The 22696-nt window shown below is 37.8% G+C and overlaps 2 protein-coding genes across 2 annotated transcripts in view; one reads left to right on the forward strand and one right to left on the reverse strand.

Moving 5' to 3' along the window:
• The window catches only part of LOC137649452 (thrombospondin type-1 domain-containing protein 4-like), a 106183-nt gene extending 96634 nt beyond the window's left edge, over window positions 1–9549 (forward strand). Inside the window, 1 exon segment of the mRNA XM_068382436.1 lies at window positions 9430–9549. Coding sequence (XP_068238537.1) covers window positions 9430–9549 — 120 coding nt within the window.
• A 325-nt stretch (window positions 9550–9874) lies between these two features.
• Window positions 9875–22696, reverse strand: part of LOC137649454 (uncharacterized) — a 71841-nt gene continuing 59019 nt past the window's right edge. Inside the window, exon 8 of the mRNA XM_068382437.1 lies at window positions 9875–9900. Within this exon, the coding sequence (XP_068238538.1) occupies window positions 9875–9900 (26 nt within the window). The remainder of the gene's footprint in view (window positions 9901–22696) is intronic.

Consider the following 22696-nt stretch of genomic DNA (forward strand, 5'->3'; position numbering starts at 1 on the left):
TTTAACTCTTCCATATTTTCAGAGGAAAATCCGCAGGTCCGGCCCTGTGGCGCAAAAATCCCAAAAATTTTCAATATGTCAATCTATGTCCTGAATTCATTCAGGGAGTCACTTTAGAGGTATTTAATGTGTTTGTGCACGTTTACAAAGTTTGGTGTAATTATAAGGGCTATAGGAGGAATTTAACTCTTCCCATATTTTCAGTGGAAAATCCGCAGGTCCGGCCCTGTGACACAAAAATCCCAAAAATTTCAATATGTCAATCTATGTCCTGGAAAATCCGCAGGTCCGGCCCTGTGGCGCCAAAATCACAAAAATTTCAATATGTCAATCTATGTCCTGAATTCATTCAGGGAGTCACTTTAGAGGAGTCACTTTAGAGGCATTTAATGTGTTTGTGCACGTTTACAAAGTTTGGTGTAATTATAAGGGCTATAGGAGGAATTTAACTCTTCCCATATTTCCAGTGGAAAATCCGCAGGTCCGGCCCTGTGGCGCAAAAATCCCAAAAATTTCAATATGTCAATCTATGTCCTGAATTCATTCAGGGAGTCACTTTAGAGGTATTTAATGTGTTTGTGCACGTTTACAAAGTTTGGTGTAATTATAAGGGCTATAGGAGGAATTTAACTCTTCCCATATTTTCAGTGGAAAATCCTCAGGTCCGGCCCTGTGGCGCAAAAATCCCAAAAATTTCAATATGTCAATCTATGTCCTGAATTCATTCAGGGAGTCACTTTAGAGGTATTTAATGTGTTTGTGCACGTTTACAAAGTTTGGTGTAATTATAAGGGCTATAGGAGGAATTTAACTCTTCCCATATTTTCAGAGGAAAATCCGCAGGTCCGGCCCTGTGGCGCAAAAATCCCAAAAATTTCAATATGTCAATCTATGTCCTGAATTCATTCAGGGAGTCACTTTAGAGGTATTTAATGTGTTTGTGCACGTTTACAAAGTTTGGTGTAATTATAAGGGCTATAGGAGGAATTTAACTCTTCCCATATTTTCAGTGGAAAATCCGCAGGTCCGGCCCTGGGACACAAAAATCCCAAAAATTTCAATATGTCAATCTATGTCCTGGAAAATCCGCAGGTCCGGCCCTGTGGCGCAGAAATCACAAAAATTTCAATATGTCAATCTATGTCCTGAATTCATTCAGGGAGTCACTTTAGAGGAGTCACTTTAGAGGCATTTAATGTGTTTGTGCACGTTTACAAAGCTTGGTGTAATTATAAGGGCTATAGGAGGAATTTAACTCTTCCCATATTTCCAGTGGAAAATCCGCAGGTCCGGCCCCTGTGGCGCAAAAATCCCAAAAATTTCAATATGTCAATCTATGTCCTGAATTCATTCAGGGAGTCACTTTAGAGGTATTTAATGTGTTTGTGCACGTTTACAAAGTTTGGTGTAATTATAAGGGCTATAGGAGGAATTTAACTCTTCCCATATTTTCAGTGGAAAATCCGCAGGTCCGGCCCTGTGGCGCAAAAATCCCAAAAATTTCAATATGTCAATCTATGTCCTGAATTGATTCAGGGAGTCACTTTAGAGGTATTTAATGTGTTTGTGCACGTTTACAAAGTTTGGTGTAATTATAAGGGCTATAGGAGGAATTTAACTCTTCCCATATTTTCAGTGGAAAATCCGCAGGTCCGGCCCTGTGACACAAAAATCCCAAAAATTTCAATATGTCAATCTATGTCCTGAATTCATTCAGGGAGTCACTTTAGAGGTATTTAATGTGTTTGTGCACGTTTACAAAGTTTGGTGTAATTATAAGGGCTATAGGATGAATTTAACTCTTCTCATATTTTCAGTGGAAAATCCGCAGGTCCGGCCATGTGACACAAAAATCCCAAAAATTTCAATATGTCAATCTATGTCCTGAATTCATTCAGGGAGTCATTTTAGAGGTATTTAATGTGTTTGTGCACGTTTACAAAGTTTGGTGTAATTATAAGGGCTATAGGAGGAATTTAACTCTTCTCATATTTTCAGTGGAAAATCCGCAGGTCCGGCCCTGTGACACAAAAATCCCAAAAATTTCAATATGTCAATCTATGTCCTAAATTCATTCAGGGAGTCACTTTAGAGGTATTTAATGTGTTTGTGCACGTTTACAAAGTTTGGTGTAATTATAAGGGCTATAGGAGGAATTTAACTCTTCCCATATTTTCAGTGGAAAATCCGCAGGTCCGGCCCTGTGGCGCAAAAATCCCAAAAATTTCAATATGTCAATCTATGTCCTAAAATTCATTCAGGGAGTCACTTTAGAGGTATTTAATGTGTTTGTGCACGTTTACAAAGTTTGGTGTAATTATAAGGGCTATAGGAGGAATTTAACTCTTCCCATATTTTCAGTGGAAAATCCGCAGGTCCGGCCCTGTGGCGCAAAAATCCCAAAATTTTCAATATATCAATCTATGTCCTGAATTCATTCAGGGAGTCACTTTAGAGGTATTTAATGTGTTTGTGCACGTTTACAAAGTTTGGTGTAATTATAAGGGCTATAGGAGGAATTTAACGCTTCCCATATTTTCAGAGGAAAATCCGCAGGTCCGGCCCTGTGACGCAAAAATCCCAAAAATTTCAATATGTCAATCTATGTCCTGAATTCATTCAGGGAGTCACTTTAGAGGTATTTAATGTGTTTGTGCACGTTTACAAAGTTTGGTGTAATTATAAGGGCTATAGGAGGAATTTAACTCTTCCCATATTTTCAGTGGAAAATCCGCAGGTCCGTCCCTGTGGCGCAAAAATCCCAAAAATTTCAATATGTCAATCTATGTCCTGAATTCATTCAGGGAGTCACTTTAGAGGTATTTAATGTGTTTGTGCACGTTTACAAAGTTTGGTGTAATTATAAGGGCTATAGGAGGAATTTAACTCTTCCCATATTTTCAGTGGAAAATCCGCAGGTCCGGCCCTGTGGCGCAAAAATCCCAAAAATTTCAATATGTCAATCAATGTCCTGAATTCATTCAGGGAGTCACTTTAGAGGTATTTAATGTGTTTGTGCACGTTTACAAAGTTTGGTGTAATTATAAGGGCTATAGGAGGAATTTAACTCTTCCCATATTTTCAGAGGAAAATCCGCAGGTCCGGCCCTGTGGCGCAAAAATCCCAAAAATTTCAATATGTTAATCTATGTCCTGAATTCATTCAGGGAGTCACTTTAGAGGTATTTAATGTGTTTTTGCACGTTTACAAAGTTTGGTGTAATTATAAGGGCTATAGGAGGAATTTAACTCTTCCCATATTTTCAGTGGGAAAATCCGCAGGTCCGGCCCTGTGGCGCAAAAATCCCAAAAATTTCAATATGTAAATCTATGTCCTGAATTGATTCAGGGAGTCACTTTAGAGGTATTTAATGTGTTTGTGCACGTTTACAAAGTTTGGTGTAATTATAAGGGCTATAGGAGGAATTTAACTCTTCCCATATTTTCAGTGGAAAATCCGCAGGTCCGGCCCTGTGACACAAAAATCCCAAAAATTTCAATATGTCAATCTATGTCCTAAATTCATTCAGGGAGTCACTTTAGAGGTATTTAATGTGTTTGTGCACGTTTACAAAGTTTGGTGTAATTATAAGGGCTATAGGAGGAATTTAACTCTTCCCATATTTTCAGAGGAAAATCTGCAGGTCCGGCCCTGTGGCGCAAAAATCCCAAAAATTTCAATATGTCAATCTATGTCCTGAATTCATTCAGGGAGTCACTTTAGAGGTATTTAATGTGTTTGTGCACGTTTACAAAGTTTGGTGTAATTATAAGGGCTATAGGAGGAATTTAACTCTTCTCATATTTTCAGTGGAAAACCGCAGGTCCGGCCATGTGACACAAAATCCCAAAAATTTCAATATGTCAATCTATGTCCTGAATTCATTCAGGGAGTCACTTTAGAGGTATTTAATGTGTTTGTGCATGTTTACAAAGTTTGGTGTAATTATAAGGGCTATAGGAGGAATTTAACTCTTCTCATATTTTCAGTGGAAAATCCGCAGGTCCGGCCCTGTGGCGCAAAAATCCCAAAATTTTCAATATGTCAATCTATGTCCTGAATTCATTCAGGGAGTCACTTTAGAGGTATTTAATGTGTTTGTGCACGTTTACAAAGTTTGGTGTAATTATAAGGGCTATAGGAGGAATTTAACTCTTCCCATATTTTCAGAGGAAAATCCGCAGGTCCGGCCCTGTGGCGCAAAAATCCCAAAAATTTCAATATGTCAATCTATGTCCTGAATTCATTCAGGGAGTCACTTTAGAGGTATTTAATGTGTTTGTGCACGTTTACAAAGTTTGGTGTAATTATAAGGGCTATAGGAGGAATTTAACTCTTCTCATATTTTCAGTGGAAAATCCGCAGGTCCGGCCCTGTGACACAAAAATCCCAAAAATTTCAATATGTCAATCTATGTCCTAAATTCATTCAGGGAGTCACTTTAGAGGTATTTAATGTGTTTGTGCACGTTTACAAAGTTTGGTGTAATTATAAGGGCTATAGGAGGAATTTAACTCTTCCCATATTTTCAGAGGAAAATCTGCAGGTCCGGCCCTGTGGCGCAAAAATCCCAAAATTTTCAATATGTCAATCTATGTCCTGAATTCATTCAGGGAGTCACTTTAGAGGTATTTAATGTGTTTGTGCACGTTTACAAAGTTTGGTGTAATTATAAGGGCTATAGGAGGAATTTAACTCTTCTCATATTTTCAGTGGAAAACCGCAGGTCCGGCCATGTGACACAAAAATCCCAAAAATTTCAATATGTCAATCTATGTCCTGAATTCATTCAGGGAGTCACTTTAGAGGTATTTAATGTGTTTGTGCACGTTTACAAAAGTTTGGTGTAATTATAAGGGCTATAGGAGGAATTTAACTCTTCTCATATTTTCAGTGGAAAATCCGCAGGTCCGGCCCTGTGGCGCAAAAATCCCAAAATTTTCAATATGTCAATCTATGTCCTGAATTCATTCAGGGAGTCACTTTAGAGGTATTTAATGTGTTTGTGCACGTTTACAAAGTTTGGTGTAATTATAAGGGCTATAGGAGGAATTTAACTCTTCCCATATTTTCAGAGGAAAATCCGCAGGTCCGGCCCTGTGGCGCAAAAATCCCAAAAATTTCAATATGTCAATCTATGTCCTGAATTCATTCAGGGAGTCACTTTAGAGGTATTTAATGTGTTTGTGCACGTTTACAAAGTTTGGTGTAATTATAAGGGCTATAGGAGGAATTTAACTCTTCCCATATTTTCAGAGGAAAATCCGCAGGTCCGGCCCTGTGGCGCAAAAATCCCAAAATTTTCAATATGTCAATCTATGTCCTTAATTCATTCAGGGAGTCACTTTAGAGGTATTTAATGTGTTTGTGCACGTTTACAAAGTTTGGTGTAATTATAAGGGCTATAGGAGGAATTTAACGCTTCCCATATTTTCAGAGGAAAATCCGCAGGTCCGGCCCTGTGGCGCAAAAATCCCAAAAATTTCAATATGTCAATCTATGTCCTGAATTCATTCAGGGAGTCACTTTAGAGGTATTTAATGTGTTTGTGCACGTTTACAAAGTTTGGTGTAATTATAAGGGCTATAGGAGGAATTTAACTCTTCCCATATTTTCAGTGGAAAATCCGCAGGTCCGGCCCTGTGGCGCAAAAATCCCAAAAATTTCAATATGTCAATCTATGTCCTGAATTCATTCAGGGAGTCACTTTAGAGGTATTTAATGTGTTTGTGCACGTTTACAAAGTTTGGTGTAATTATAAGGGCTATAGGAGGAATTTAACTCTTCCCATATTTTCAGTGGAAAATCCGCAGGTCCGGCCCTGTGGCGCAAAAATCCCAAAAATTTCAATATGTCAATCTATGTCCTGAATTCATTCAGGGAGTCACTTTAGAGGTATTTAATGTGTTTGTGCACGTTTACAAAGTTTGGTGTAATTATAAGGGCTATAGGAGGAATTTAACTCTTCCCATATTTTCAGAGGAAAATCCGCAGGTCCGGCCCTGTGGCGCAAAAATCCCAAAAATTTCAATATGTCAATCTATGTCCTGAATTCATTCAGGGAGTCACTTTAGAGGTATTTAATGTGTTTGTGCACGTTTACAAAGTTTGGTGTAATTATAAGGGCTATAGGAGGAATTTAACTCTTCCCATATTTTCAGTGGAAAATCCGCAGGTCCGGCCCCTGTGACACAAAAATCCCAAAAATTTCAATATGTCAATCTATGTCCTGGAAAATCCGCAGGTCCGGCCCTGTGGCGCCAAAATCACAAAAATTTCAATATGTCAATCTATGTCCTGAATTCATTCAGGGAGTCACTTTAGAGGAGTCACTTTAGAGGCATTTAATGTGTTTGTGCACGTTTACAAAGTTTGGTGTAATTATAAGGGCTATAGGAGGAATTTAACTCTTCCCATATTTCCAGTGGAAAATCCGCAGGTCCGGCCCTGTGGCGCAAAAATCCCAAAAATTTCAATATGTCAATCTATGTCCTGAATTCATTCAGGGAGTCACTTTAGAGGTATTTAATGTGTTTGTGCACGTTTACAAAGTTTGGTGTAATTATAAGGGCTATAGGAGGAATTTAACTCTTCCCATATTTTCAGTGGAAAATCCGCAGGTCCGGCCTTGTGGCGCAAAAATCCCAAAAATTTCAATATGTCAATCTATGTCCTAAATTCATTCAGGGAGTCAGTTTAGAGGTATTTAATGTGTTTGTGCACGTTTACAAAGTTTGGTGTAATTATAAGGGCTATAGGAGGAATTTAACTCTTCCCATATTTTCAGTGGAAAATCCGCAGGTCCGGCCCTGTGGCGCAAAAATCCCAAAAATTTCAATATGTCAATCTATGTTCTGAATTCATTCAGGGAGTCACTTTAGAGGTATTTAATGTGTTTGTGCACGTTTAAAAAGTTTGGTGTAATTATAAGGGCTATAGGAGGAATTTAACTCTTCCCATATTTTCAGTGGAAAATCCGCAGGTCCGGTCTGTGGCGCAAAAATCCCAAAAATTTCAATATGTCAATCTATGTCCTGAATTTATTCGGGGAGTCACTTTAGAGGTATCTAATGTGTTTGTGCACGTTTACAAAGTTTGGTGTAATTATAAGGGCTATCGGAGGAATTTAACTCTTCCCATATTTTCAGTGGAAAATCCGCAAGTCCGGCCCTGTGGCGCAAAAATCCCAAAAATTTCAATATGTCAATCTATGTCCTGAATTCATTCAGGGAGTCACTTTAGAGGTATTTAATGTGTTTGTGCACGTTTACAAAGTTTAGTGTAATTATAAGGGCTATAGGAGGAATTTACCTCTTCTCATATTTTCAGTGGAAAATCCGCAGGTCCGGCCCTGTGGCGCAAAAATCCCAAAAATTTCAATATGTCAATCTATGTCCTGAATTCATTCAGGGAGTCACTTTAGAGGTATTTAATGTGTTTGTGCACGTTTACAAAGTTTGGTGTAATTATAAGGGCTATAGGAGGAATTTAACTCTTCTCATATTTTCAGTGGAAAATCCGCAGGTCCGGCCCTGTGGCGCAAAAATCCCAAAAATTTCAATATGTCAATCTATGTCCTGAATTGATTCAGGGAGTCACTTTAGAGGTATTTAATGTGTTTGTGCACGTTTACAAAGTTTGGTGTAATTATAAGGGGTATAGGAGGAATTTAACTCTTCCCATATTTTCAGTGGAAAATCCGCAGGTCCGGCCCTGTGGCGCCAAAATCACAAAAATTTCAATATGTCAATCTATGTCCTGAATTCATTCAGGGAGTCACTTTAGAGGAGTCACTTTAGAGGCATTTAATGTGTTTGTGCACGTTTACAAAGCTTGGTGTAATTATAAGGGCTATAGGAGGAATTTAACTCTTCCCATATTTCCAGTGGAAAATCCGCAGGTCCGGCCCTGTGGCGCAAAAATCCCAAAAATTTCAATAGGTCAATCTATGTCCTGAATTCATTCAGGGAGTCACTTTAGAGGTATTTAATGTGTTTGTGCACGTTTACAAAGTTTGGTGTAATCATAAGGGCTATAGGAGGAATTTAACTCTTCTCATATTTTCAGTGGAAAATCCGCAGGTCCGGCCCTGTGGCGCAAAAATCCCAAAATTTTCAATATGTCAATCTATGTCCTGAATTCATTCAGGGAGTCACTTTAAAGGTATTTAATGTGTTTGTGCACGTTTACAAAGTTTGGTGTAATTATAAGGGCTATAGGAGGAATTTAACTCTTCCCATATTTTCAGAGGAAAATCCGCAGGTCCGGCCCTGTGGCGCAAAAATCCCAAAAATTTCAATATGTCAATCTATGACCTGAATTCATTCAGGGAGTCACTTTAGAGGTATTTAATGTGTTTGTGCACGTTTACAAAGTTTGGTGTAATTATAAGGGCTATAGGAGGAATTTAACTCTTCCCATATTTTCAGAGGAAAATCCGCAGGTCCGGCCCTGTGGCGCAAAAATCCCAAAATTTTCAATATGTCAATCTATGTCCTTAATTCATTCAGGGAGTCACTTTAGAGGTATTTAATGTGTTTGTGCACGTTTACAAAGTTTGGTGTAATTATAAGGGCTATAGGAGGAATTTAACGCTTCCCATATTTTCAGAGGAAAATCCGCAGGTCCGGCCCTGTGGCGCAAAAATCCCAAAAATTTCAATATGTCAATCTATGTCCTGAATTCATTCAGGGAGTCACTTTAGAGGTATTTAATGTGTTTGTGCACGTTTACAAAGTTTGGTGTAATTATAAGGGCTATAGGAGGAATTTAACTCTTCCCATATTTTCAGTGGAAAATCCGCAGGTCCGGCCCTGTGGCGCAAAAATCCCAAAAATTTCAATATGTCAATCTATGTCCTGAATTCATTCAGGGAGTCACTTTAGAGGTATTTAATGTGTTTGTGCACGTTTACAAAGTTTGGTGTAATTATAAGGGCTATAGGAGGAATTTAACTCTTCTCATATTTTCAGTGGAAAATCCGCAGGTCCGGCCCTGTGGCGCAAAAATCCCAAAAATTTCAATATGTCAATCTATGTCCTGAATTCATTCAGGGAGTCACTTTAGAGGTATTTAATGTGTTTGTGCACGTTTACAAAGTTTGGTGTAATTATAAGGGGTATAGGAGGAATTTAACTCTTCCCATATTTTCAGTGGAAAATCCGCAGGCCCGGCCCTGTGGCGCAGAAATCCCATAAATTTCAATATGTCAATCTATGTCCTGAATTCATTCAGGGAGTCACTTTAGAGGAGTCACTTTAGAGGCATTTAATGTGTGTGTGCACGTTTATAAAGCTTGGTGTAATTATAAGGGCTATAGGAGGAATTTAACTCTTCCCATATTTTTAGTGGAAAATCCGCAGGTCCGGCCCTGTGGCGCAAAAATCCCAAAAATTTCAATATGTCAATCTATGTCCTGAATTCATTCAGGGAGTCACTTTAGAGGTATTTAATGTGTTTGTGCACGTTTACAAAGTTTGGTGTAATTATAAGGGCTATAGAAGGAATATAACTCTTCCTATATTTTCTGTGGAAAATCCTGTGGCGTAAAAATCCCAAAAATTTCAATATGTCAATCTATGTCCTAAATTCATTCAGGGAGTCACTTTAGAGGTATTTAATGTGTTTGTGCACGTTTACAAAGTTTGGTGTAATTATAAGAGCTATAGGAGGAATTTAACTCTTCCCATATTTCCAGTGGAAAATCCGCAGGTCCGGCCCTGTGGCGCAAAAATCCAAAAAAATTCAATATGTCAATCTATTTCCTAAATTCATTCAGGGAGTCACTTTAGAGGTATTTAATGTGTTTGTGCACGTTTACAAAGTTTGGTGTAATTATAAGGGCTATAGGAGGAATTTAACTCTTCCCATATTTTCAGTGGAAAATCCGCAGGTCCGGCCCTGTGGCGCAAAAATCCAAAAAATTTCAATAAGTCAATCTATGTTCTGAATTGATTCAGGGAGTCACTTTAGAGGTATTTAATGTGTTTGTGCACGTTTAAAAAGTTTGGTGTAATTATAAGGGCTATAGGAGGAATTTAACTCTTCCCATATTTTCAGTGGAAAATCCGCAGGTCCGGCCCTGTGACGCAAAAATCCCAAAAATTTCAATATGTCAATCTATGTCCTGAATTTATTCAGGGAGTCACTTTAGAGGTATTTAATGTGTTTGTGCACGTTTACAAAGTTTGGTGTAATTATAAGGGCTATAGGAGGAATTTAACTCTTCCCATATTTTCAGTGGAAAATACGCAGGTCCGGCCCTGTGGCGCAAAAATCCAAAAAATTTCAATATGTCAATCTATGTCCTAAATTCATTCAGGGAGTCACTTTAGAGGTATTTAATGTGTTTGTGCACGTTTAAAAAGTTTGGTGTAATTATAAGGGCTATAGGAGGAATTTAACTCTTCCCATATTTTCAGTGGAAAATCCGCAGGTCCGGCCCTGTGACGCAAAAATCCCAAAAATTTCAATATGTCAATCTATGTCCTAAATTCATTCAGGGAGTCACTTTAGAGGTATTTAATGTGTTTGTGCACGTTTACAAAGTTTGGTGTAATTATAAGGGCTATAGGAGGAATTTAACTCTTCCCATATTTTCAGTGGAAAATCTGCAGGTCCGGCCCTGTGGCGCAAAAATCCAAAAAATTTCAATATGTCAATCTATGTCCTGAATTGATTCAGGGAGTCACTTTAGAGGTATTTAATATGTTTGTGCACATTTAATGTGTTTGTGCACATTTAATGTGTTTGTGCATGTTTAAAAAGATTGGTGTAATTATAAGGGCTATAGGAGGAATTTAACTCGGTGGCGCAAAAATCCCAAAAATTTCAATATGTCAATCTATGTCCTGAATTCATTCAGGGAATCACTTTAGAGGTATTTAATGTGTTTGTGCACGTTTACAAAGTTTGGTGTAATTATAAGGGCTATAGGAGGAATTTAACTCTTCCCATATTTTCAGTGGAAAATCCGCAGGTCCGGCCCTGTGGCGCAAAAATCCAAAAAATTTCAATATGTCAATCTATGTCCTGAATTTATTCAGGGAGTCACTTTAGAGGTATTTAATGTGTTTGTGCACGTTTACAAAGTTTGGTGTAATTATAAGGGCTATAGGAGGAATTTATCTCTTCCCATATTTTCAGTGGAAAATCCGCAGGTCCGGCCCTGTGGCGCAAAAATCCAAATAATTTCAATATGTCAATCTATGTTCTGAATTGATTCAGGGAGTCACTTTAGAGGTATTTCATGTGTTTGTGCATGTTTAAAAAGTTTGGTGTAATTATAAGGGCTATAGGAGGAATTTAACTCTTCCCATATTTTCAGTGGAAAATCCGCAGGTCCGGCCCTGTGGCGCAAAAATCCCAAAAATTTCAATATGTCAATCTATATCCTGAATTCATTCAGGGAGTCACTTTAGAGGTATTTAATGTGTTTGTGCACGTTTAAAAAGTTTGGTGTAATTATAAGGGCTATAGGAGGAATTTAACTCTTCCCATATTTTCAGTGGAGAATCCGCAGGTCCGGCCCTGTGGCGCAAAAATCCAAAAAAATTTCAAAATGTCAATCTATGTTCTGAATTGATTCAGGGAGTCACTTTAGAGGTATTTAATGTGTTTGTGCACGTTTACAAAGTTTGGTGTAATTATAAAGGCTATAGTAGGAATTTAACTCTTCCCATATTTTCAGTGGAAAATCCGCAGGTCCGGCGCAAAAATCCCAAAAATTTCAATATGTCAATCTATGTCCTGAATTGATTCAGGGAGTCACTTTAGAGGTATTTAATGTGTTTGTGCACGTTTAAAAAGTTTGGTGTAATTATAAGGGCTATAGGAGGAATTTAACTCTTCCCATATTTTTAGTGGAAAATCCGCAGGTCCGGCCCTGTGGCGCAAAAATCCCAATAATTTCAATATGTCAATCTATGTCCTGAATTCATTCAGGGAGTCACTTTAGAGGTATTTAATGTGTTTGTGCACGTTTACAAAGTTTGGTGTAATTATAAGGGCTATAGGAGGAATTTAACTCTTCCTATATTTTCTGTGGAAAATCCGCAGGTCAGGCCCTGTGGCGTAAAAATCCAAAAAATTTCAATATGTCAATCTATGTCCTAAATTCATTCAGGGAGTCACTTTAGAGGTATTTAATGTGTTTGTGCACGTTTACAAAGTTTGGTGTAATTATAAGAGCTATAGGAGGAATTCAACTCTTCCCATATTTCCAGTGGAAAATCCGCAGGTCCGGCCCTGTGGCGCAAAAATCCAAAAAATTTCAATATGTCAATCTATGTTCTGAATTGATTCAGGGAGCCACTTTAGAGGTATTTAATGTGTTTGTGCACGTTTAAAAAGTTTGGTGTAATTATAAGGGCTATAGGAGGAATTTAACTCTTCCCATATTTTCAGTGGAAAATCCGCAGGTCCGGCCCTGTGACGCAAAAATCCCAAAAATTTCAATATGTCAATCTATGTCCTAAATTCATTCAGGGAGTCACTTTAGAGGTATTTAATGTGTTTGTGCACGTTTACAAAGTTTGGTGTAATTATAAGGGCTATAGGAGGAATTTAACTCTTCCCATATTTTCAGTGGAAAATCCGCAGGTCCGGCCCTGTGGCGCAAAAATCCAAAAAATTTCAATATGTCAATCTATGTCCTAAATTCATTCAGGGAGTCACTTTAGAGGTATTTAATGTGTTTGTGCACGTTTACAAAGTTTGGTGTAATTATAAGGGCTATAGGAGGAATTTAACTCTTCTCATATTTTCAGTGGAAAATCCGCAGGTCCGGCCCTGTGGCGCAAAAATCCAAAAAATTTCAATATGTCAATCTATGTCCTGAATTGATTCAGGGAGTCACTTTAGAGGTATTTAATGTGTTTGTGCACGTTTACAAAGTTTGGTGTAATTTTAAGGGGTATAGGAGGAATTTAACTCTTCCCATATTTTCAGTGGAAAATCCGCAGGTCCGGCCCTGTGGCGCCAAAATCACAAAAATTTCAATATGTCAATCTATGTCCTGAATTCATTCAGGGAGTCACTTTAGAGGTATTTAATGTGTTTGTGCACGTTTACAAAGTTTGGTGTAATTATAAGGGCTATAGGAGGAATTTAACTCTTCCTATATTTTCTGTGGAAAATCCTGTGGCGTAAAAATCCCAAAAATTTCAATATGTCAATCTATGTCCTAAATTCATTCAGGGAGTCACTTTAGAGGTATTTAATGTGTTTGTGCACGTTTACAAAGTTTGGTGTAATTATAAGAGCTATAGGAGGAATTTAACTCTTCCCATATTTCCAGTGGAAAATCCGCAGGTCCGGCCCTGTGGCGCAAAAATCCAAAAAAATTCAATATGTCAATCTATTTCCTAAATTCATTCAGGGAGTCACTTTAGAGGTATTTAATGTGTTTGTGCACGTTTACAAAGTTTGGTGTAATTATAAGGGCTATAGGAGGAATTTAACTCTTCCCATATTTTCAGTGGAAAATCCGCAGGTCCGGCCCTGTGGCGCAAAAATCCAAAAAATTTCAATAAGTCAATCTATGTTCTGAATTGATTCAGGGAGTCACTTTAGAGGTATTTAATGTGTTTGTGCACGTTTAAAAAGTTTGGTGTAATTATAAGGGCTATAGGAGGAATTTAACTCTTCCCATATTTTCAGTGGAAAATCTGCAGGTCCGGCCCTGTGGCGCAAAAATCCAAAAAATTTCAATATGTCAATCTATGTCCTGAATTGATTCAGGGAGTCACTTTAGAGGTATTTAATATGTTTGTGCACATTTAATGTGTTTGTGCACATTTAATGTGTTTGTGCATGTTTAAAAAGATTGGTGTAATTATAAGGGCTATAGGAGGAATTTAACTCAGTGGCGCAAAAATCCCAAAAATTTCAATATGTCAATCTATGTCCTGAATTCATTCAGGGAATCACTTTAGAGGTATTTAATGTGTTTGTGCACGTTTACAAAGTTTGGTGTAATTATAAGGGCTATAGGAGGAATTTAACTCTTCCCATATTTTCAGTGGAAAATCCGAAGGTCCGGCCCTGTGGCGCAAAAATCCAAAAAATTTCAATATGTCAATCTATGTCCTGAATTTATTCAGGGAGTCACTTTAGAGGTATTTAATGTGTTTGTGCACGTTTACAAAGTTTGGTGTAATTATAAGGGCTATAGGAGGAATTTATCTCTTCCCATATTTTCAGTGGAAAATCCGCAGGTCCGGCCCTGTGGCGCAAAAATCCAAATAATTTCAAGTGGAAAATCCGCAGGTCCGGCCCTGTGGCGCAAAAATCCAAATAATTTCAATATGTCAATCTATGTTCTGAATTGATTCAGGGAGTCACTTTAGAGGTATTTCATGTGTTTGTGCATGTTTAAAAAGTTTGGTGTAATTATAAGGGCTATAGGAGGAATTCAACTCTTCCCATATTTTCAGTGGAAAATCCGCAGGTCCGGCCCTGTGGCGCAAAAATCCCAAAAATTTCAATATGTCAATCTATATCCTGAATTCATTCAGGGAGTCACTTTAGAGGTATTTAATGTGTTTGTGCACGTTTAAAAAGTTTGGTGTAATTATAAGGGCTATAGGAGGAATTTAACTCTTCCCATATTTTCAGTGGAGAATCCGCAGGTCCGGCCCTGTGGCGCAAAAATCCAAAAAAATTTCAAAATGTCAATCTATGTTCTGAATTGATTCAGGGAGTCACTTTAGAGGTATTTAATGTGTTTGTGCACGTTTACAAAGTTTGGTGTAATTATAAAGGCTATAGTAGGAATTTAACTCTTCCCATATTTTCAGTGGAAAATCCGCAGGTCCGGCCCTGTGGCGCAAAAATCCCAAAAATTTCAATATGTCAATCTATGTCCTGAATTGATTCAGGGAGTCACTTTAGAGGTATTTAATGTGTTTGTGCACGTTTAAAAAGTTTGGTGTAATTATAAGGGCTATAGGAGGAATTTAACTCTTCCCATATTTTTAGTGGAAAATCCGCAGGTCCGGCCCTGTGGCGCAAAAATCCCAATAATTTCAATATGTCAATCTATGTCCTGAATTCATTCAGGGAGTCACTTTAGAGGTATTTAATGTGTTTGTGCACGTTTACAAAGTTTGGTGTAATTATAAGGGCTATAGGAGGAATTTAACTCTTCCTATATTTTCTGTGGAAAATCCGCAGGTCAGGCCCTGTGGCGTAAAAATCCAAAAAATTTCAATATGTCAATCTATGTCCTAAATTCATTCAGGGAGTCACTTTAGAGGTATTTAATGTGTTTGTGCACGTTTACAAAGTTTGGTGTAATTATAAGAGCTATAGGAGGAATTTAACTCTTCCCATATTTCCAGTGGAAAATCCGCAGGTCCGGCCCTGTGGCGCAAAAATCCAAAAAATTTCAATATGTCAATCTATGTTCTGAATTGATTCAGGGAGCCACTTTAGAGGTATTTAATGTGTTTGTGCACGTTTAAAAAGTTTGGTGTAATTATAAGGGCTATAGGAGGAATTTAACTCTTCCCATATTTTCAGTGGAAAATCCGCAGGTCCGGCCCTGTGACGCAAAAATCCCAAAAATTTCAATATGTCAATCTATGTCCTAAATTCATTCAGGGAGTCACTTTAGAGGTATTTAATGTGTTTGTGCACGTTTACAAAGTTTGGTGTAATTATAAGGGCTATAGGAGGAATTTAACTCTTCCCATATTTTCAGTGGAAAATCCGCAGGTCCGGCCCTGTGGCGCAAAAATCCAAAAAATTTCAATATGTCAATCTATGTCCTAAATTCATTCAGGGAGTCACTTTAGAGGTATTTAATGTGTTTGTGCACGTTTACAAAGTTTGGTGTAATTATAAGGGCTATAGGAGGAATTTAACTCTTCCCATATTTTCAGTGGAAAATCCGCAGGTCCGGCCCTGTGGCGCAAAAATCCCAAAAATTTCAATATGTCAATCTATGTTCTGAATTCATTCAGGGAGTCACTTTAGAGGTATTTAATGTGTTTGTGCACGTTTACAAAGTTTGGTGTGATTATAAGGGCTATAGGAGGAATTTAACTCTTCCCATATTTTCAGTGGAAAATCCGCAGGTCCAGCCCTGTGGCACAAAAGTCCCAAAAATTTCAATATGTCAATCTATGTCCTAAATTCATTCAGGGAGTCACTTTAGAGGTATTTAATGTGTTTGTGCACGTTTACAAAGTTTGGTGTAATTATAAGGGCTATAGGAGGAATTTAACTCTTCCCATATTTTCAGTGGAAAATCCGCAGGTCCGGCCCTGTGGCGCAAAAATCCCAAAAATTTCAATATGTCAATCTATGTTCTGAATTGATTCAGGGAGTCACTTTAGAGGTATTTAATGTGTTTGTGCACGTTTAAAAAGTTTGGTGTAATTATAAGGGCTATAGGAGGAATTTAACTCTTCCCATATTTTCAGTGGAAATCAGTGGAAAATCCGCAGGTCCGGCCCTGTGGCGCAAAAATCCCAAAAATTTCAATATGTCAATCTATGTCCTGAATTGATTCAGAACTCACTTTAGAGGTATTTAATGTGTTTGTGCACGTTTAAAAAGTTTGGTGTAATTATAAGGGCTATAGGAGGAATTTAACTCTTCCCATATTTTCAGTGGAAAATCCACAGGTCCGGTCTGTGGCGCAAAAATCCCAAAAATTTCAATAAGTCAATCTATGTCCTGAATTTATTCAGGGAGTCACTTTAGAGGTATTTAATGTGTTTGTGCACGTTTACTAAGTTTGGTGTAATTATAAGGGCTATAGGAGGAATTTAACTCTTCCCATATTTTCAGAGGAAAATCCGCAGGTCCGGCCCTGTGGCGCAAAAATCCCAAAAATTTCAATATGTCAATCTATGTCCTGAATTCATTCAGGGAGTCACTTTAGAGGTATTTAATGTGTTTGTGCACGTTTACAAAGTTTGGTGTAATTATAAGGGCTATAGGAGGAATTTAACTCTTCTCATATTTTCAGTGGAAAATCCGCAGGTCCGGCCCTGTGGCGCAAAAATCCCAAAAATTTCAATATGTCAATCTATGACCTGAATTCATTCAGGGAGTCACTTTAGAGGTATTTAATGTGTTTGTGCACGTTTACAAAGTTTGGTGTAATTATAAGGGCTATAGGAGGAATTTAACTCTTCCCATATTTTCAGTGGAAAATCCGCAGGTCCGGCCCTGTGACACAAAAATCCCAAAAATTTCAATATGTCAATCTATGTTCTGAATTCATTCAGGGAGTCACTTTAGAGGTAATCAATGTGTTTGTGCACGTTTACAAAGTTTGGTGTAATTATAAGGGCTATAGGAGGAATTTAACTCTTCTCATATTTTCAGTGGAAAATCCGCAGGTCCCCGGCCCTGTGGCGCAAAAATTCCAAAAATTTCAATATGTCAATCTATGTCCTGAATTGATTCAGGGAGTCACTTTAGAGGTATTTAATGTGTTTGTGCACGTTTACAAAGTTTGGTGTAATTATAAGGGCTATAAGAGGAATTTATCTCTTCCCATATTTTCAGAGGAAAATCCGCAGGTCCGGCCCTGTGGCGCAAAAATCCAAAAAATTTCAATATGTCAATCTATGTCCTGAATTGATTCAGGAAGTCATTTTAGAGGTATTTAATGTGTTTGTGCACGTTTACAAAGTTTGGTGTAATTATAAGGGCTATAGGAGGAATTTAACTCTTCCCATATTTTCAGTGGAAAATCCGCAGGTCCGGCCCTGTGGCGCCAAAATCACAAAAATTTCAATATGTCAATCTATGTCCTGAATTCATTCAGGGAGTCACTTCAGAGGAGTCACTTTAGAGGCATTTAATGTGTTTTGCACGTTTACAAAGCTTGGTGTAATTATAAGGGCTATAGGAAGAATTTAACTCTTCCCATATTTCCAGTGGAAAATCCGCAGGTCCGGCCCTGTGGCGCAAAAATCCCAAAAATTTCAATATGTCAATCTATGTCCTGAATTCATTCAGGGAGTCACTTTAGAGGTATTTAATGTGTTTGTGCACGTTTACAAAGTTTGGTGTAATTATAAGGGCTATAGGAGGAATTTAACTCCTATATTTTCAGTGGAAAATCCGCAGGTCCGGCCCTGTGGCGCAAAAATCCCAAAAATTTTTAATATGTCAATCTATGTTCTGAATTGATTCAGGGAGTCACTTTAGAGGTATTTAATGTGTTTGTGCACGTTTACAAAGTTTGGTGTAATTATAAGGGCTATAGGAGGAATTTAACTCTTCTCATATTTTCAGTGGAAAATCCGCAGGTCCGGCCCTGTGGCGCAAAAATCCCAAAAATTTCAATATGTCAATCTATGTCCTGAATTGATTCAGGGAGTCACTTTAGAGGTATTTAATGTGTTTGTGCACGTTTACAAAGTTTGGTGTAATTATAAGGGGTATAGGAGGAATTTAACTCTTCCCATATTTTCAGTGGAAAATCCGCAGGTCCGGCCCTGTGGCGCAAAAATCCCAAATATTTCAATATGTCAATCTATGTCCTGAATTCATTCAGGGAGTCACTTTAGAGGTATTTAATGTGTTTGTGCACGTTTAAAAAGTTTGGTGTAATTATAAGGGCTATAGGAGGAATTTAACTCTTCCCATATTTTCAGTGGAAAATCCGCAGGTCCGGCTCTGTGGCGCAAAAATCCCAAAAATCTCAATATGTCAATCTATGTCCTGAATTCATTCAGGGAGTCACTTTAGAGGTATTTAATGTGTTTGTGCACGTTTACTAAGTTTGGTGCAATTATAAGGGCTATAGGAGGAATTTAACTCTTCCCATATTTTTAGTGGAAAATCCGCAGGTCCGGCCCTGTGGCGCAAAAATCCCAAAAATTTCAATATGTCAATCTATGTCCTGAATTCATTCAGGGAGTCACTTTAGAGGTATTTAATGTGTTTGTGCACGTTTACAAAGTTTGGTGTAATTATAAGGGCTATAGGAGGAATTTAACTCTTCCTATATTTATTATTTGTGGAAAATCCGCAGGTCCGGCCCTGTGGCGTAAAAATCCCAAAAATTTCAATATGTCAATCTATGTCCTAAATTCATTCAGGGAGTCACTTTAGAGGTATTTAATGTGTTGGTGCACGTTTACAAAGTTTGGTGTAATTATAAGAGCTATAGGAGGAATTTAACTCTTCCCATATTTCCAGTGGAAAATCCGCAGGTCCGGCCCTGTGGCGCAAAAATCCAAAAAAATTCAATATGTCAATCTATTTCCTAAATTCATTCAGGGAGTCACTTTAGAGGTATTTAATGTGTTTGTGCACGTTTACAAAGTTTGGTGTAATTATAAGGGCTATAGGAGGAATTTAACTCTTCCCATATTTTCAGTGGAAAATCCGCAGGTCCGGCCCTGTGGCGCAAAAATCCCAAAAATCTCAATACGTCAATCTATGTCCTGAATTCATTCAGGGAGTCACTTTAGAGGTATTTAATGTGTTTGTGCACGTTTACTAAGTTTGGTGCAATTATAAGGGCTATAGGAGGAATTTAACTCTTCCCATATTTTTAGTGGAAAATCCGCAGGTCCGGCCCTGTGGCGCAAAAATCCCAAAAATTTCAATATGTCAATCTATGTCCTGAATTCATTCAGGGAGTCACTTTAGAGGTATTTAATGTGTTTGTGCACGTTTACAAAGTTTGGTGTAATTATAAGGGCTATAGGAGGAATTTAACTCTTCCTATATTTATTATTTGTGGAAAATCCGCAGGTCCGGCCCTGTGGCGTAAAAATCCCAAAAATTTCAATATGTCAATCTATGTCCTAAATTCATTCAGGGAGTCACTTTAGAGGTATTTAATGTGTTGGTGCACGTTTACAAAGTTTGGTGTAATTATAAGAGCTATAGGAGGAATTTAACTCTTCCCATATTTCCAGTGGAAAATCCGCAGGTCCGGCCCTGTGGCGCAAAAATCCAAAAAAATTCAATATGTCAATCTATTTCCTAAATTCATTCAGGGAGTCACTTTAGAGGTATTTAATGTGTTTGTGCACGTTTACAAAGTTTGGTGTAATTATAAGGGCTATAGGAGGAATTTAACTCTTCCCATATTTTCAGTGGAAAATCCGCAGGTCCGGCCCTGTGGCGCAAAAATCCAAAAAATTTCAATATGTCAATCTATGTCCTGAATTGATTCAGGGAGTCACTTTAGAGGTATTTAATGTGTTTGTGCACATTTAATGTGTTTGTGCACATTTAATGTGTTTGTGCACATTTAATGTGTTTGTGCACATTTAATGTGTTTGTGCATGTTTAAAAAGTTTGGTGTAATTATAAGGGCTATAGGAGGAATTTAACTCAGTGGCGCAAAAATCCCAAAAATTTCAATATGTCAATCTATGTCCTGAATTCATTCAGGGAATCACTTTAGAGGTATTTAATGTGTTTGTGCACGTTTACAAAGTTTGGTGTAATTATAAGGGCTATAGGAGGAATTTAACTCTTCCCATATTTTCAGTGGAAAATCCGCAGGTCCGGCCCTGTGGCGCAAAAATCCAAATAATTTCAATATATCAATCTATGTCCTAAATTCATTCAGGGAGTCACTTTAGAGGTATTTAATGGGTTTGTGCACGTTTACAAAGTTTGGTGTAATTATAAGGGCTATAGGAGGAATTTAACTCTTCCCATATTCTCAGTGGTAAATCCGCAGGTCCGGCCCTGTGGCGCAAAAATCCCAAAAATTTCAATATGTCAATCTATGTTCTGAATTGATTCAGGGAGTCACTTTAGAGGTATTTCATGTGTTTGTGCATGTTTAAAAAGTTTGGTGTAATTATAAGGGCTATAGGAGGAATTTAACTCTTCCCATATTTTCAGTGGAAAATCCGCAGGTCCGGCCTGTGGCGCAAAAATCCCAAAAATTTCAATATGTCAATCTATGTCCTGAATTCATTCAGGGAGTCACTTTAGAGGTATTTAATGTGTTTGTGCACGTTTACAAAGTTTGGTGTAATTATAAGGGCTATAGGAGGAATTTAACTCTTCCTATATTTTCTGTGGAAAATCCGCATGGCCGGCCCTGTGGCGTAAAAATCCCAAAAATTTCAATATGTCAATCTATGTCCTAAATTCATTCAAGGAGTCACTTTAGAGGTATTTAATGTGTTTGTGCACGTTTACAAAGTTTGGTGTAATTATAAGGGCTATAGGAGGAATTTAACTCTTCCCATATTTCCAGTGGAAAATCCGCAGGTCCGGCCCTGTGGCGCAAAAATCCAAAAAAATTCAATATGTCAATCTATTTCCTAAATTCATTCAGGGAGTCACTTTAGAGGTATTTAATGTGTTTGTGCACGTTTACAAAGTTTGGTGTAATTATAAGGGCTATAGGAGGAATTTAACTCTTCCCATATTTTCAGTGGAAAATCCGCAGGTCCAGCCCTGTGGCGCAAAAATCCAAAAAATTTCAATATGTCAATCTATGTTCTGAATTGATTCAGGGAGTCACTTTAGAGGTATTTAATGTGTTTGTGCACGTTTAAAAAGTTTGGTGTAATTATAAGGGCTATAGGAGGAATTTAACTCTTCCCATATTTTCAGTGGAAAATCCGCAGGTCGGGCCCTGTGGCGCAAAACTCCAAAAAATTTCAATATGTCAATCTATGTTCTGAATTGATTCAGGGAGTCACTTTAGAGGTATTTAATGTGTTTGTGCACGTTTAAAAACTTTGGTGTAATTATAAGGGCTATAGGAGGAATTTAACTCTTCCCATATTTTCAGTGGAAAATCCGCAGGTCCGGCCCTGTGGCGCAAAAATCCCAAAAATTTCAATATGTCAATCTATGTCCTGAATTGATTCAGAACTCACTTTAGAGGTATTTAATGTGTTTGTGCACGTTTAAAAAGTTTGGTGTAATTATAAGGGCTATAGGAGGAATTTAACTCTTCCCATATTTTCAGTGGAAAATCCGCAGGTCCGGTCTGTGGCGCAAAAATCCCAAAAATTTCAATATGTCAATCTATGTCCTAAATTTATTCAGGGAGTCACTTTAGAGGTATTTAATGTGTTTGTGCACGTTTACAAAGTTTGGTGTAATTATAAGGGCTATAGGAGGAATTTAACTCTTCCCATATTTTCAGTGGAAAATCCGCAGGTCCGGCCCTGTGACGCAAAAATCCCAAAAATTTCAATATGTCAATCTATGTCCTAAATTCATTCAGGGAGTCACTTTAGAGGTATTTAATGTGTTTGTGCACGTTTACAAAGTTTGGTGTAATTATAAGGGCTATAGGAGGAATTTAACTCTTCCCATATTTTCAGTGGAAAATCCGCAGGTCCGGCCCTGTGGCGCAAAAATCCAAAAAATTTCAATATGTCAATCTATGTTCTGAATTGATTCAGGGAGTCACTTTAGAGGTATTTAATGTGTTTGTGCACGTTTAAAAAGTTTGGTGTAATTATAAAGGCTATAGGAGGAATTTAACTCTTCCCATATTTTCAGTGGAAAATCCGCAGGTCCGGCCCTGTGGCGCAAAAATCCCAAATATTTCAATATGTCAATCTATGTCCTGAATTGATTCAGGGAGTCACTTTAGAGGTATTTAGTGTGTTTGTGCACGTTTACAAAGTTTGGTGTAATTATAAGGGCTATAGGAGGAATTTAACTCTTCCCATATATTCAGTGGAAAATCCGCAGGTCCGGCCCTGTTGTGCAAACACCCTAAAAATTTCAA

The sequence above is a fragment of the Palaemon carinicauda genome, chromosome 11, assembly GCF_036898095.1.
Source record: "Palaemon carinicauda isolate YSFRI2023 chromosome 11, ASM3689809v2, whole genome shotgun sequence".
Lineage (NCBI taxonomy): Eukaryota > Metazoa > Arthropoda > Malacostraca > Decapoda > Palaemonidae > Palaemon > Palaemon carinicauda.